This window comes from Lagopus muta, chromosome 2, assembly GCF_023343835.1.
Source record: "Lagopus muta isolate bLagMut1 chromosome 2, bLagMut1 primary, whole genome shotgun sequence".
In the NCBI taxonomy this organism is placed as follows: domain Eukaryota; kingdom Metazoa; phylum Chordata; class Aves; order Galliformes; family Phasianidae; genus Lagopus; species Lagopus muta.
The window spans coordinates 24,862,076-24,878,395 of record NC_064434.1 but is presented as its reverse complement, the minus strand read 5'-3'; the positions used below and the strand labels follow the sequence as shown (position 1 = coordinate 24,878,395).

The following is a 16,320-nucleotide window of genomic DNA, read 5'->3' as shown; positions in this document are numbered from 1 at the left end:
TTGCCAATCAATTCATCTTTCACCCTATGCTTATCTGCTCTGCACCGTACAGTATGTAACACAGCATTGATGTTTTCTCTTTAGATTAATCCAGGAGAGCAGTTGAGCATGTGCAAGTGCATTGTTGAATGGGCTTTAACACGGTAGAAGCTACAAAAGTCTTTGTTGACAAATAACTGCTTTCTGTTTCTGAAATACCAGAGAAATCGAGTTTTCTAAAATGTTAAATTCAAGGACACCTAAGGATGTGTTCAGAAATAACATGCTCTTGATATTTGGTGGTTTTTGCTTTCTTTTGTGCTCTGGTCTGAGTAAATCTTCCTTCTCTGTGTTTCCTATTTCTATGAGTAGTTTCAGATTGAAGAAAATTGCAATTCAAGAAAAAATACCTCTACAACTTTCAGGTTGGTCTTTCATCTACCTGATAGCACATTCATTATGCTACCTTAGCTGCTCTGAAGGTAAGAGGTAAGGAGAACTATACTGAGTTCAGTCGTTCTAGCAATACAACAGTGAACAGTCAAACTTCCATCCTAGCCTATGCAAGCTAACTCTACGAAGAAAGATATATTTGATTTCAAATAGACTTAATGTACACATTGAGTGGTCTTCAAAATTTCGCTATTTCAAAAATAGTGGCTTCCTTTTTTTTTTTTTTGTTTTTGTCAGTGTAGTCCTTGTACGAAGAATATTCTCTAAAAAGCAATGAAGAAATTACTGTCTTTTAACGGGCATTGCTGTGACTAATTTCATGAGATACTATGTTTCAGTAGGTCACTGTGCTGAACATGCATCCTTGATCATTTGTTTATGCTGCATACACTGCTGCTGATCTTCAGTGATTGTTGTTTGTTACTGTTTTTACTGGTGAAACAAAGACTCCATCAGTTTAACTTTGTATGTAATGGTAAATTTCATGGTAAATACTATTTTTTTTAGTGATTACAGTTGATCTGTATCTAGAATTACATGAATTGCATGGAATAGTGTAATGAGGAATTAGTTGGCAATCAAGGTAGGACTATTTGGCAGTCAGAATTAATTTTCTCCCTAGAAATCTGTGTGCCTGAGCAGAAAGTGTTCAGATAGTTATCAGTATCTGGTATTTCTACCTGTAAAATTTTCTAGTTATTTAACACTATTAATATTCTCCTTACAGCTTTTCTAATTTATCCTGATCCAGCTATAGATCAATGGGTAGATAGAGTAAATATTTGTATTTCTACTGACACAATAATCTGGAGATACCTTTGCATATCTCTGCAAGTTGCTGAGAGCTCTCAAACTGTTAACCAGGCAGTAAAAATCAATTGTCTATAGAAAGAGATGGGTAGGAAATCTTAAGTTCAATTGTGCTCAGTCTCTGCGCAGTTTTACTTTCTCCTCCTTTGGTTTCATGATAATTATCTTTGGATTTAATCAGTTTGGATTGTCTATAGATGCTTAACTTCTCTATATCACTACCTTTTATTAAGAAACTTCTTAAGGATATAGGATTTATGCTATCTTGTCCATTCTGTCTTTGACTGCAATAACATTTAAATATTTTGGGCAAGTTCAAGCAAATTTGACAGATATATAAGTGCTATTACACTTGTAGGATCTTGGTGAGTCATTCCTACAAGCTGTGTCAGTGAATGAATATGTGTAACAGTGGAGGAATGTTGCCAACAGGTGCATGTAGTTCTGGGTGAATGGAGTGAGCCAATGGGTAATTTTCAGAGACTCTGGCTGGTTGTGCTGTCTTGATAACCCTTCCCCTTTTTTGCTAGCCACAAAACTATTTACTTTTAATTAGCCAGTCTTTTGGGAATTTAGATTTCCTTATAGCAACAGGAAATCTCTTAGGATTTTCTATTCTTACAGATTAACTTCACTGTAATTTGTTCAATTGTATTGTTAAATCATCTGTTTTTGTTTTTTTTTTTTTCTCCCCAAAAACCCAGTAAGCTCTGCTTTCAATTACAACTGAAACAGCTTAGGTAACCTTCATGTGTATTTTCAGTATTTACTATTTTAAAAATACTTTGGGATGTTGTGCAATTTTAACAATATTGTAGGCATTAGAGGTTCCAAGTGTGTGATTTTTATTAAGACAAACTCTTTTAAAGATGAAGATGTCAGTGATTTTGGACTTGCTGTTTTTTACTGGCATATTCTTTCTCTTTCAGTACAAACATTGTTCCATTCACCAAACTAGAAGCAAATGATGAAAATGTGTACTTCTCAGAGTGTTATGTAATGCTGCTCTGTGTATTACTGTATGCAGACAAGAGGCTGGTGAAATTCTTGTTATGGAATCACTCCCATTAATGGAGACAGATCATTTTTTAAAAGGCAAGACCTTGTAACAACAGGTCATGCTTCTTTACTGAAATAATGCTACTGCTGCGAATAGAGGAATCCCCATAGGTAAGATGCAAGGTAGGCTTTCAGAAATCCTTTCAGTGGGTGGCAAATGTTGACAGCAGAGAAAGGGATGTGTAGATTTCATTTTTTGGTAGGTTGGACAGGCTGACAAGAAGCACATTATTTTTTGATGAGTTTTGACATGACTCTAAGTGTAGCAAAAGAATGTTTTTACTGTGAGCAGCCTAATTTTAATGGAAAAACTATATTCATCATGAAAGTTTTGCAATAGGTGTCAAGCATGTTGGAGTGAACTATAATCAACGTTTTTTTATTGGCGCTCTGAAGATTAAAGCAAGTAGTTTTGAAAAAGTAAGAACGACTCAGTCAGCTATTCTAGTTTATGCCAAATCAGTGAGAAAAAGGAGAAAAAAAAAAAAGTTATTTCCTTCAAAAACAGAACAGGGTGACACCTCTTCCAGAATTTTGCAGCTCAAGATATGGAGAGAATGGAAGATCAATTTTCATGGGAATAAAAAAAATATCTCTAAAAGCTGTTAGAAATGCCTTTAGTCTCTGACACTTTCCTAGTTGTGAGCTGTTTTGCATAGCTGTGATATTCACGTTCTCTTTCAATTAAGAGAGATAAGATACATGTGTATTATACAGAAGAAAGTGCGACAGAACTGTTAGAGATGAAAGAGGAGAATGAAGCGTGCTGGGGGATTGACAGATACTGTAGGAGGTAATTGAATAGTTATCTGTCACCCTGCTTAATTCAGTTAGCTCGGAGCAAAAGTGGGTGGAAAATACGTGAACGTTCTTTTCAAAGAATGCTGCTTTTTCTGTTTCTGCCTAGGATGAGTGTTCTTGAAAACGTTCTGTTGGGTTCCTTGTTTTTATTCTTGCTGGAGGATGCTGATGCTTCTGGATCTTCATTTGTTATTGCTCTCAAAATCCTATACTAACCATGTATTTTGGTAAACAGAAATTGCTTGAATTCATGAAAATAAACTTGAAGTTCTGAAGTGTAAAGATGTTATCTTTTTCCAATGTGTGTTATATGTGACCAGAAGTTTCACAGCTGGATGGCAAATCACAATGTATAAGTGATGAAACCTCCACCTGGAGTAAGCACATGATCCTGGTCCTCATTTTTTCACGATAGAATCCTATACCGTCTATCATGGTCTTAGTCATGGAATGACAAGGAGTATACAGAATAGAGAACAACTTTAGTTAAATAGAGAAAATTAATATGTTTTGTCTTGGTCCAGTAATTATTTTATCACATTGTCTTCTGCGAAAGCTCCTTTTCCCACCAGTCTTACTTGAAAGGAATAACAATCTTTGTGAATCATTGGAATTTACGTTGTTTTAACTACTTCTTATGATGTTAAATAAAATAAGCTTTTACGTGTGTTACACACTGCTGTCAGTGTGTTTCTAATTCCTGTGCCTGCCCTGTTGGCCATGAAAATGCATGTTTCTTAGGCTCACAGCTGTCCCTTTAAGTCATTTAATTAACTCATTGTAAGCATTGCCATTTCCTTCTTGTCAATAATGACGCTGCTGCAAATGCAGTTTTTTATATAACACCCACACTATAGAGAACTACAATGCCACATTCAATATTCTTTGCAGGGTGGTAAATTTGATTGATGTTCTTCTCCTTTTTGAAGCTTAAAGGGCTTCAAAAATTAAAAAGTTTGTGTGAAAGCACTCAAAACTATCTAATCTTGAGTATATTTTGGAGCTGCTTTTGTAAATCCTATCAAATGTCCTACACATTATCGTTGTTATCATGTATAATTATTACTTTTGCAGTCCTTCAGTGAAAAATTGTTTTGTACAAGAGTTATTTCTTAATTTACTTTGAACAACTTCAAAATAATTCTTTAGTGCTTTAGTATTCTTCCTTAAGTTTAGCCTTTGAAGCTTTGACTAATTCTGGCACGTTACATTTACAAAATATCATCAAGCTGTGATGATGTGATCCTCTTTAAAACACTGATTGCTTGAATCATAAGCTTCATCTTTTCCTGTTCCTACTGTGATCATTTGGAGTCAATTTCAGCTGGAAAAGAATGAATCATAGTACAAACTGTGAGCTACCTATGCCTCTCAACACTGGTGATAGTCCAGGTTTTTTCAAAATTAATAATGCATGTCATGTGAGTGCAAAATCTATATTATGATGTAGAAGTTTAAAGTTTCTGAGAATGACAGATGTCACTGATTGCTTTCTTTTTCTATTGTTTTCAGAAATTGAAAAATTTCAGGGTTCTGAAGGAAAGAAGGAAGATGAGGAAAAGAAATACCTTGATGTTATCAGCAACAAGAACATAAAGTTGTCAGAGAGAGTTCTGATCCCTGTCAAACAATACCCAAAGGTACTGTAAATATAGTCTAGCACTTATAAAATCTTTCTCAATAGATGAGTGAAAAAGCCGTGCATTTGATAATTTTTTATTGTCTCTGATTGTGCAGGTTTCAAAATATTTGAATAATTAGAAATGATGCTTCTGTCTGAATGTATCTGTTATAAGATACTGAATGATCTAAGTTCTGTCTGAGGATTTCTCAGAAAAGCTATGAAATTTGAATATTTTTTTTTAATTTTTTTTTTTTTTTACTTTAGTTTGGGTTTTGGAGGTGGTCCTAAGGAAAAACACTGAATTGTTTTCTCATGGAAGCCTTTTTTTTTTTTTTTTTTTTTATAATGACAATATACTGTAGTTTTAGAAAAGATAGAACCAGTTCAGGAAAAAATATTCTAATAATAAATATTCTAATAATAATAAAAAACCAATGTTCAGTGAATCTAAAATGTTAATTTATGTGTGCTGCATCTTTTTATATGAATTAGGGGATTTTTTGTGCAGTGTGAAGTTGTAAAAGAAAATAGCAAGACTTCTGCAAGCTATGAATTTGAGAATGTCTGTCCCTTTTATAAAAAAATACTTTGCTCATATGTTGTTTTGTTCTCACTGTTACGACTGATACAAAAAAAGTTTTCTTTGCAAAAGAACCTCAAATTAAACTGTTTGTCTGAAGTTTTTTTTAATTTCTTATCCTTTTACGTGAAATGTAAATCATTCCATATCTTTACAAGAAAATATGTGTGCATGAAGAAAACATAGTTTTATTAATACAGCTTTTTATTTTACCTAATCACTTGTTGTAATGGCATTCAAACTGAAATGGTAGATATCTCCATTTATCTCTACAGTGTTTTTTTCTTTCTTTGGCTCAACATTAGCCATGATTGTACTTTCAGGCTTTTGCTTTATATTTTCATCAGTGATAGGAATAAATTACTATGGGTAGAAAGTCTATCAAATAAAATGAAAGGTGTTAAAAAATATCAGTTATTCTAGCTGTCATTTATCTCCTGACTAGTGAATAAAAAACTGAGATAATGCAATCATCTAAATTGTAAAGATCTTAGAAATGCATGCAGTGCTTTAGGGAATTACTTTCTTGCTGCTTAGCTTGATGTACTTTGCCTGGATTTGTAGTATTTTGTATAAATGCGATAGGTGACCTGAAGTTCTTAATAAGAATATAATAGTGCTGTAACGATAATGTAATAATTATTTTATGAAGATAGCAGAAAGAAAGACAAACTACTTAAAAGACAACTGCAATAATCTATCCAATATATTCCCTGAATATTATTACGTTAAACTAAATTTACTTTAATTAACTTGTTATAAGTATTAAAATATATAAAGTATTTCCTCAAGTTTTGAGCTGTTAAACAAAAAAACCCCACAACAGTGCAGTGGAAATGAAAATCTTTCAGTAATGCAAAATGCACTCTTTGAAAGTTTCTATAGTTGATTTTCTAGCAAAGTTTTATGTTCAGAATGGAATAATTCTCAGAACTGCAGGTTTCCTGCCATCCTTCAAGGATTAGATTTGAAATTTGTATCAAGCTGCTGATTGCTGTAGTCTAGTGTCTTGTCCTTTCTTGATGAGTTGTAAACATAAGGACAGTCAAAATTAGTACTTAGTGGTTGCTGGAGATTGCTTTATAAACATCCACAAACAGTAAAAATTGGGTGAAAAAAGACATTACTTTTATATATTTAGCAAAGCATGGTATAAGAGCAGCTAATCATACTTTTGCTTTACAAATAGTTCAGTCTGAGAGGTGCTTATATTTGAAAGAACATCAGTTTAAATTATTAATTTATTCGTTGATGAGCTTTGCTGGACAGTGCTTGATGAGCGGGATGTGTTAATTGGGAGGAATTGTCTAAGAGTGTACAAATTTTGAAAAAAAATAAAAAATAAAAAAAATCTGACCAGTTAAAAAGTTGTTTCAAATTATTTACAACCTGTTTAGTCTTTTTAGGAACAATATCATTTCTTTAACATTTGTTTTTACTATGGCTACACATGAAACAATGCAAATTGCTCAAGGAGTCCTTGGTCTGGAGGTTTAGGATGCTGTCTATGTTACATTGCAGTGGGGATAGATCCCTTTTGTGACAGCTTTAGAAGCAGAGGCAGCATTTTCAGGTTTAAGAGAGAATTAAATTGAACACAGAAGGCTTTTAGTACTTAAACCACTCTTGAAATTGCAGAATAAGTATTATAAAATTGTCTCTATTCAAGTGTCTACAGTTTGATTTGTGAAATTGCTGTTGCAGACAACAGAAAAATAGAATCAAAGCCTGTTATTAGCAACAGGGTTATCTCATAAGTTACCAGATCTGTTAAAGATGTCTTTCTTATTTTCCTTTTTACATGCTCCTCAATGCAGCAGATATTTTTAATAACCTCAAAATTCTTTCAGAAACAGGAGTATAATATCTTTCTATTTTTCCTGTCTCATACTGTCATTCAGTTTTTTTATATAAGCATTCCATCTAATACAGACCAACAGAAATGCTCAGAAGAATATTTATTACTGACTTCTCCATCTTTCAACTTTTTTTTTAACTGTTCAATATAAAGCTTGTGCAGGGTTGTTCATAAAAAATTTACCATTAATCACTTGTATGTCATACATCCAGTAAATCAAATGTGGAAAAAGAGTGAGTTATTTCTTAGAGGAAAGAGAAATCAGATGATCTTGTTGCTGAAAAATAGAAGCCACAATTTAGAAATTTGATGTACAGCTTTTTTATTTGCAAGCCAACACCTTGGGATTAGAGTCTCCCTTTCCTATAAGGGCTTTGGGTTAAAGCATCTAAACAAATACAATTTATACCTTTGTTATTATCATGGAAGTCACTGTTGAAATCCTATGATCTTATGAAGAAAAAATTACAACAGAGGTGTTCCAGGGTGCACTCATTAACTCATAAAGCCACTACGGTTCAATATGAAGGAATGTAAGCCTATATAGGTTGTTTTTTCTTAGAATGGTTTCCATGATGCAGAGTTGCAAACTGCAAGCCGCAGCCTCTTAGCAGGGTAATTAAGCCTCTTCCCTTCACAGAGGCAGCAGCCCAGTTATCTGGCAATAGCCTGTCTGAGAAATTGGCTATCTTCAGCTGAGCTTCCCAGCTTCTGATGACTTCATTCTGGAGGCTTAACTATCGCTTTGAGGGAAAAAATAATAGAATCAAACCCCTTACTGCCTTGAAAGACTGCTGATGTCCTTCTTTAGGGTGAATGTTTTTGGTGTAGAAAGTTAAGCTAATCTTAATAAAAATGGCAAATTTAGTTTAATTCCAGATTCTTTACTCTTTGTTTTAGCTATCTTATGAAAGTTCCTAGAATGATTGTACTGGTCACATTTCTTTATCAAATGTAAACTGTTTATGTGGTACATAACATGTCACATGACACTACTCTGGAAATTAAATGTCTTTGTTCAGCTGAAATCTTGTAAAGTATTTTGATCTCTGTGATATTAAAACAGAATCCACAGGTGGTTTGCACAACGAAGTACAGTATCTTGAATATAGATTACTCTTAAGAGTGAATCTCTCCACTAAAAACTTTGTCACATGGCATTCAAATCAGACCTTGGATGAAATAGCTATTTGCAGGATTAGAAAGCTGGTTTTATAATTTTCCTTGTTCTAATAAATTTAGCAGAAGTTAATGGGATTATTTTGTTTGTTTTCAGAGATCCTGAAGGGATTGTAAATAATTTGAATGGCAGAATATATTAATGCAAGTCTTGTCCATGTAACGGCTGTAAAGCAGCCATCAACATTTGGCCAGTCATTTTGCAATTCTGTCAAGGATGTAATTCATTAAATGAAGTTAAATACTACTCAGTAACTTGAAGCATTTCTTTTTCATATGTATTTTAAATGTGTCCTTCCCCTTTATAAGCTGTGTAGATCAGATTAAAATTACAAGCAAGAGACTGTCTAAATAAGAATAACAAATTTCTTGGGATGAAAAGAAGTCTGAGCTGAATTCTGAATTTTCCACTGTATCTGATTAATCAGCCATTATTCTAATTGATTAATGACTGTGTTTTATTGTGTATCAATACTACATTAAAAATGTACAACCAACCCCCTCAAAAAAAAACCCAAAGAAACAAAAAAAACCGGATTAATTTAGAGACTTCTAGCAGTGGCAGTTCTGTGAATATTCCTCTCCCCCCACATTGAAATAATTTACTTTCTTTTCATTCTTTCACTGTTATTTCATATATAGAAACAAAAGTTCTGATGTTGCTGTTTCGCATAAAGAGTAAAGAGGAACTGTAGTCATAGTATCAGTAGGAGAAAGACTCATTAATGAGGAGAAAGTGGAAAAGGAGATAGTCATGACTGAGATGGAGAGGAGCAAACAGTCTGGAAGATAAGACAAAGTTCAGTTCACGAATTGAATTACTGTATGTGCAGTATGTTTCATTACATGTGAAAATGGCGAGGAAGATAAATATATAATAGGAGATAAGAAAGAAGAAGGTGAAATATCTGAACTTAAAGACAAAGCAAAACAAACAGCAACAAAAAAAAAACCCAAACGGTTCATTACTACATTAAAAGAATGGCTAAGAGTGAGCATGGGGAGCCAGTCTGAGCTAGATTCTCTGGCAAGTAGTTACCTATATAGACATCTTCTGCTAAACAAATGCTAATTTTCCAATGATTTTGATGTAATTTGTTTATTTTATTTCTGTCTACAGAGGCTTTTGAGAAATCATGATCTGTCATTTTTCTCTTGGCATGAATTTGTGAATTATTTTTAAGTATGAAACAAACTGTAGACTATTTTGTGATAAAAATGATTAAGCAAAGAGGAAAAAAAAGAACTCAGGATAATTCAGTTGTCTACCAGTATTTTCAAATACATATTTTTCTCTGTTTAGATCAGTTATCTATTTGGTCTGGTCATTTATTGTTCTCCTAAGTTAAATTTATGCAAGTGTGTGGTTTCAAATGGCATATGACTGAAGAAGCTTAGTACACCTAAATATTTCTGATCACACTCAGCCATTCCTTGATACAGATTTTTCTTATTTAGCTACCAGTCATTTGGTTTTCTGTTCTTATGAATGTAATCCAGTTACTTTATGGAAAACATACTTGAGGAGCTTGTACAACTTGATCTGCAAATTTGTTTATTCCTACAGTTTAATAATTTAATACCATGTTTAAAACCTTAGTTTTGTGTGGCATGTAGTATGGAAGTTTTTGTTTGGAAGCTTGGCCAGTGTGAGTTAATTTAAAGTGATGTTGATTTTTGGAGAAATATTGCTCCTTTTGCGGTTGGCTTCAGCTGAGCTGAATTTCAGTGTCTAGCTGATGGCTCCCTTTGTTCATTATTTTTACTGAAGGTGTGGACAAAGGGATAATTAAAAAAAAAAAAAAAAGCAGTAAGCACAGTAATAAATCTGCGTAAAGTAAATTTAAATATAGATTTGTATGTTTTGCTTCTTGTTCAGGAAGAAATAGTGATGTGACCGATGGTTGGTCAAGAAAATTACAAAAATTTGGAGAATGGTACCTGGGCTGGAAGTTCAGTGAGTAGCCAGGGCTTCAAACTCTGTTTTTATTGTTGCAATGAAATGAGGGCCTTGTTGGTGTGTAAGGGGATCTGTATTTTTAATAAAAATAAATGAAACTAAGTGACTAACTAACTACAGAAAGGGAATATTTAACTTTTACCTGCATTTTTTACCTATGCAAAACAAGAAAAGCCTATAAAAGGATGCTAGAATTTAGATTGATTCTAAACTAAGTAAGTCATGCTTGCTAATTTTTTCAAATGAATTCTTTGAAGAGAAACCTGAATAATTCAAGGCAGAAAGTTATTAGTTTAGATGAAGTGTGATTCACTTAAGTTGGTGCTATGAATAGTTGTTTAACTAAAGATGCTTTCACCCTATGTGTTCAAAGCTCTGCCAGCTCATGATGAAATAAACAGGCAGGTTTACAATAGAATATCACTTTATTCTTATCACTTTATATTGATGGGATGTGGGAGAAGATTCAAGTTCCTTTAAAAAAAAAAAAAATGGCCTTAATTTTAATTTTCATATTCATTTTGATTTTCATATTTAATGTAATAGTCATCCATAATCTTTGATTCATACAGCACTAAGAGTAACGGAGAGGAAAAAAAATGCTTGTGTTCTGTACTTAGTCTGGAATTTAGTAGTATTTGGTGCCTTCATTAAGTGTTTGATTTCTGGATTCACGTGTTATACAGAAAATATTTTAGAAAATTACAATTTATCACCAAACAAAGAGTTCAGCTTCTTGTAAACAAAGTGTTTGCTTCAAATAATTTCCATATGAGTCCAGTTAATTATGAAATAATTACGAAAAGTGAAATATATTGTGAAGACTTGAGCAGAGAAGAAGAGTAAACAGTATCTTCATTTTTATTTTTCTCAATATCTCGCGGAAGATAGAATCTCTCAAAACTCAATCCACAGCACCAAAGTTTTCTTTTGAGTGATGTAACTGTACTATTCAGTACAATTTTTCAGTATTTGACTGTACTCAAAAATCAAAATGAGAATCTTCTGTCATGCATATAATTATGAAAGGCATTTGGAAAATTTGGAAGAATATTGAAAAATTTGGAAGAATTGGAGTCACCGAGCCTGGGGGTGTTCAAGGAAAGACTGGATGTTGTGTTGAGGGACATGGTTTAGTGGGAGCTATTGGGAATAGGTGAACGGTTGGACTGGGTGATCTTTTAGGTCTTTTCCAACCTTAGTGATTCTATGATTCTATGATTCTATTCTATGAATACTTTCAGTAAAATGCATGGATAAAATGTCATGTACGCAGTTTTCCTTTCTGTCTCGCTTATTTGCGACCTTTCATCCGTCTGTTTTTATTTTTCTGTCAGGGATGAGCACTGCTTTAGTATTTCCAGGACCTCTGTCTGTCTTGCAAATTTCTTCAGAGTACACAAAATAGCTTGACTTAAATAGGTTCCTGTTTTTGCTAGTGACTTGTTTTCAGAACATTAATGTTGATGTCAGCCCCCACTACATTAGCTAACCTCTGTAAAGGAGAAAAAAATTTGCTCAGTATGGATCTCCTTAGAAATTGCTTAATAAAATTGTTCCTTGCTATTCTAGACAGCGTGACAGAGTTTTACCTCTCTTTGTTTCAGTTAACTATCTGTGGCTATATAAACTTTTAGCAACAGTTAAAGTGGCAGTAACATTTTTGTGTAACTTGTTTGTAATTTTTCCAATATTAAATACTTAAGAACTTTTTTTCATCTTTGATAACGTGATTGTTAATTATTAACAGGATTCATTTCCTTTTTTTTTTAATATCCAAATATATTCAGTCTCTAGGTTTTACTGTTTTCTTACATCCAATCATATAATCATAGAATAGCTTAGGAAGGGACCTTAAACCCCATCTAATTCCAACCACCTTCCATGGGCAGGGCTGCCACTCACCAGATCAGTCTGCCCAGGGACTCCTCCAGTGTGGCCTTGAACACCTCCAGGGATGGGGCATCCATAGCTTCTCTGAGCAACTTATTCCAGCCTCTGAGTAAAGAGTTTCCTCCTAACATCTAATATAAGTCTACCCTCTTCTAGTTTAAAACCAAGTGTTCTGTCACTACAAAAAAGTTCTATTGCTATACTCCCCAGTAAAGCCTCTCCCTAGTTTTCTTATAATCACCTCTTAAGTACTGAAAAAACCCAGTGAGGTCTCCTCACAATCTTCTTTACTGCAGTCTTCTCCATTTTTTCCATGAATCAATCCTTATGGATAGAATACGAACAATCTGTAGCTTACTCACCAGTAGGAGCAGAGGTTCTGTAGACTGCTAAACTATCAAAACCCTTGTTTATCAAAACCTTCTTAAAAATAAATATGATTCCTGACACCTCTTGCATAAATTAAGTTTGAGCGTTGGCAGGAATTCAGACTGTGTTAAGAGACAGTTATAATCATGAGGATAAGTTCACATTAATGATATGCAGACTGTGCCTTACTGATTTTATGAACAGATGTGCCTCACTAACAAGTAAGGATATTTGGGACTTTGCAACTAGAGCACCGTTGTTTGTTTCTTCCTGTGCTATTCTTGCTATTTATATTAATTGATATTTTTGGAATGACATCTCTCTTCAGTATTGTGTGTGCAAATTCAATGTTTTCAGTGAATTCAGCTTTTGGAAATAGAGGGCAATTCAGCAGATCTGTTGGTGATCTGTTATAGGAAATGGAATTTTATTTTCTCACTTCCAATTTTTGTTGCTGTCTAAGGACAAAAAAAGCAAGCAGCAAAAATTAAGTATTATCTTTAAATGCAATGAATCAGATCTAGTAAAGTTGTTTTTACATTCATTTTACAGATTGGCCTGTGCTCTGAGAGAAGGACAAGGCAAGCTATGATTTAGGACAAGATTTATCAAAACACTATTGATCTCACTAGGGCCAGAACTAAGCTAATAATGTGAATTGGTTGAAATGATCACCTACTGTATTTAGTTAAGGATGGCCTTGTCATTTCCTTTTTTTTTTTTTTTTTTTTTGTCTAGCTTTTAAGAGGATGAGTTACCAGTTCCATGAGTACTTTTAACAGTTAATTTTACGTTATCTTTTTTTTTTTTTTTTCAAAATAGTTTTCCCCTGTCTCTTGTGAACACATTTGCCTTAGTTTCATTTATTTACGGTAAATTATGTATATTAAAGTTTCCAGTTGGAATGTAAAGTTTCCTTGGAAATGTTTCCTTCCAGTTGGAATTAAAGTTTCCTTGGAAATGGAATAATGTGGACACTGTGGATCAAATTACTGATGTTGATGCTGCCATGGTGTGATGTGTATTAAAGAAATTTTTTCTGCATGCTTTATGGTGCCAAGATTTAGGAGTATTTGTCCATGGCAATGTTTTTAGACCCCACAATGTTCTATAATGTAGTCTTCAGTCTCTACTACATTGAACTGTTAGAAATAATGCTTTGAATTTGATGTTATCTTGTTAAGTAAAATGAGAGTCTGTTTACATAAATACATGCCTTTATTTTGAATAGCTCTTATAGATTAGAAATAATAGATTCTTTCTTCTCTATGAGTCAGAACTATTTCCATCTTTAAGGTTGATACTTGAATTCAGTTTTAAGTTATGTAAGTTAAGTTGTAAATATGCTTTCTAGGTAGCACTTAAAGTCACATATTCTGTTTAGTGGAACAGGAAGTCTTTCTCATGTTCTTTTATTCCATTACTATCAGCTATTAAATAGAGTAAAAGATTTGGAGAAACTGATGTCAAAGCACCAGAGAATGGGTTTTCAGGGACTTCTGGGTCTGTCTGATCTAACCAAGAACTGAGTGCCCAGGGCCACATCCAGATAGCTTTTAGAGGAGGAGACTCCACAGCCTTTCTGGGCAGCGTGTTTCACTGCTTTGTCACTTGCACAGTGCACAGGAAAAAAACAAATGTTAGTCTTGTAATTTTGATAAGATAGGAGACTATAGGATGAAATTTTATATGAGATTGTTTCCATTCCACTCATAGAATGGAAGGAGTAGAAAGAACCACAGTATTATTCAGGAACTGTTGTGTTTCTATGGCTTGGAACTGGGAAAGGAAAATGCTACACTAAGGCAAAGCTTACCTTTCTGCCTTACTATTATTATTATTTTTTTTCCCAATAAATTCTGCAATTAACAGTGCTGGGTTTTTGTTTTGTTTCTGTTTTCTAAAGTAGGGGTTCCAACAGCTTGTATTTAGAATAGGTGAGGCATATAGCAAAGATGTTTCCACCTACCTTCACTGAGCTTATAACCTTATTATCAACAAATGCAACGTTTCTTATTGCAACGAATCAGCAATGCCTAGGCAAATACTATCACTAATAAATACTATTTCTGTATGAAATAGTATGGTGCTGTGTAGTATATAGAGCATGATTACACACCATTCGCTCACTAATAACTGGTTTCCAAGTTTATAGACCATCTAGTGTCTGATGAGATAAAATGTTTATTGTTTATGTCAACTCATCAATAGAGAAATTAGTCGTCTTCAGCCATTTATTTTTAACTAAGGAAAATTGTTAGACTAGAACAATGCTTAATGAAACATCAAAAGAAAAATGTTACAAGATATAGAGTATCATTCAGTAATGATAACGAACCTGTTTATTAGAATTTAACAGAATTTAGTTTTGAATGAGCTATTCCTCCCTTGTTTATTGGGAAACCAGGTTGTCAGTACCAGATAGCCCAAAAAGCTCTTGTTTCTGAAAGAGGAGAAGTTTACTGCTTTTTCTGGCAAGGCACCTATTCCATCTATTTTTCTTTTTTTTTTTTTTTTTTTTTTTTTTTTTTTTCCTAATGTATTGCTTATATTGCATCAGATTGGGTAAAGGAAAGAAACCCTTTGGGGTTGCTCCCCTTATCAACTTTCTTTTAACTGTTGATTTTTTGATTGAGAATGCACTTTGGAAGAAATAAAATTATTAACAGAAATAAGCTGTAAAACTAGCTCAATTACTCACGTACAAGTTACTCTAGTCTCCTAGTTTTAATGCAGGGCAAAAGCGGATCTAGTATAATTTTATGATGTTTTATGTCCTATCCCAACATGATGCGAGGCGGTGCATTTTGCTTTGCTAGTTTTCAGACTTGAGAGTCTGCATTCTCAAATACTTTCAGTGAATTTTCTCTGCTTAAAATAATTGACTGAAGTGTGAATCTGACGATTTCCACCAGAAAACATATCAGATTTTTTCTAGATGAACGTGTTGACATATGAAACTGACATATGACTATTTTTTCAAAGCTTTGTTTCATATCCAGTGTTCATAAAAGTCTTTTATTAATCATACTAGTGGATATTTTTTTCGCAGAAGCCTTAATTCTTTCATAGAAGTCCTTAACTTCGTGTCTGGATATGAGGATATTGAAGATGATTTGTAAATACAGCAACATATATCTTCAAAGTTTGCAAAATTTTTAAGTTTCACTTTTAAATGCAAGAATATCAAATATTTTATGAGCCTTGTATTATATGAGCCTTGCATCGTAGGCCATTACTGTGTAAAATGTTTAATTTCATCACAAGTTGCTTGGAGCTTATACCATGTAACAGAAGAGTTAGAAAATTTCAAAGTAAAATTGAAGCCACTTTCTAGAAAATGTCAATGCTGGAGCTATTGACTGCTGTGTTGCACATTCCCATTAAAGCAGCTAAGTTATGTAGGGCATAGTTATAAACCCCTGAAATTAGGGGGTTCGTTAAGTAAGTGCTGACGCTAGCAGAATTCTGAAGGCATGAGTAGTGTCACTATAATTAGCTTAGAGCTGGTATGGATCACGTTTTAGTATTCTTTCAGCCTCTGCAACAATAGATGATTTATTTCTTTCAGGCATAGCTGTATTTGTCATTTTTTTTGAGATTGCAGAAATCATACTAGCAGAAAAAGGCAAGATGACTTTTAGAGCACTTAACAGCATTTTGTTTGTAATATCATTAGTGATAATATCCTATTATCACTAGGAATAGATGATGGGGAAAAAAGTGGAAAACAATGCTTTCTATTTTTCAAATAA

The 16,320-nt window shown here is 33.5% G+C and overlaps 1 protein-coding gene across 15 annotated transcripts in view; it reads left to right on the top strand.

The window, feature by feature from the left end:
* Positions 1–16,320, top strand: part of KHDRBS2 (KH RNA binding domain containing, signal transduction associated 2) — a 337,849-nt gene that overhangs the window by 51,045 nt on the left and 270,484 nt on the right. For all 15 annotated transcript variants that reach the window (XR_007374929.1, XR_007374928.1, XR_007374926.1 and 12 more), the window contains exon 2: positions 4,615–4,742. Coding sequence is in view for 3 of the 15 variants with exons in the window: in XM_048935423.1 (XP_048791380.1) it covers positions 4,615–4,742 (128 nt within the window). In the remaining 12 variants the exon portion in view is untranslated. The remainder of the gene's footprint in view (positions 1–4,614; positions 4,743–16,320) is intronic.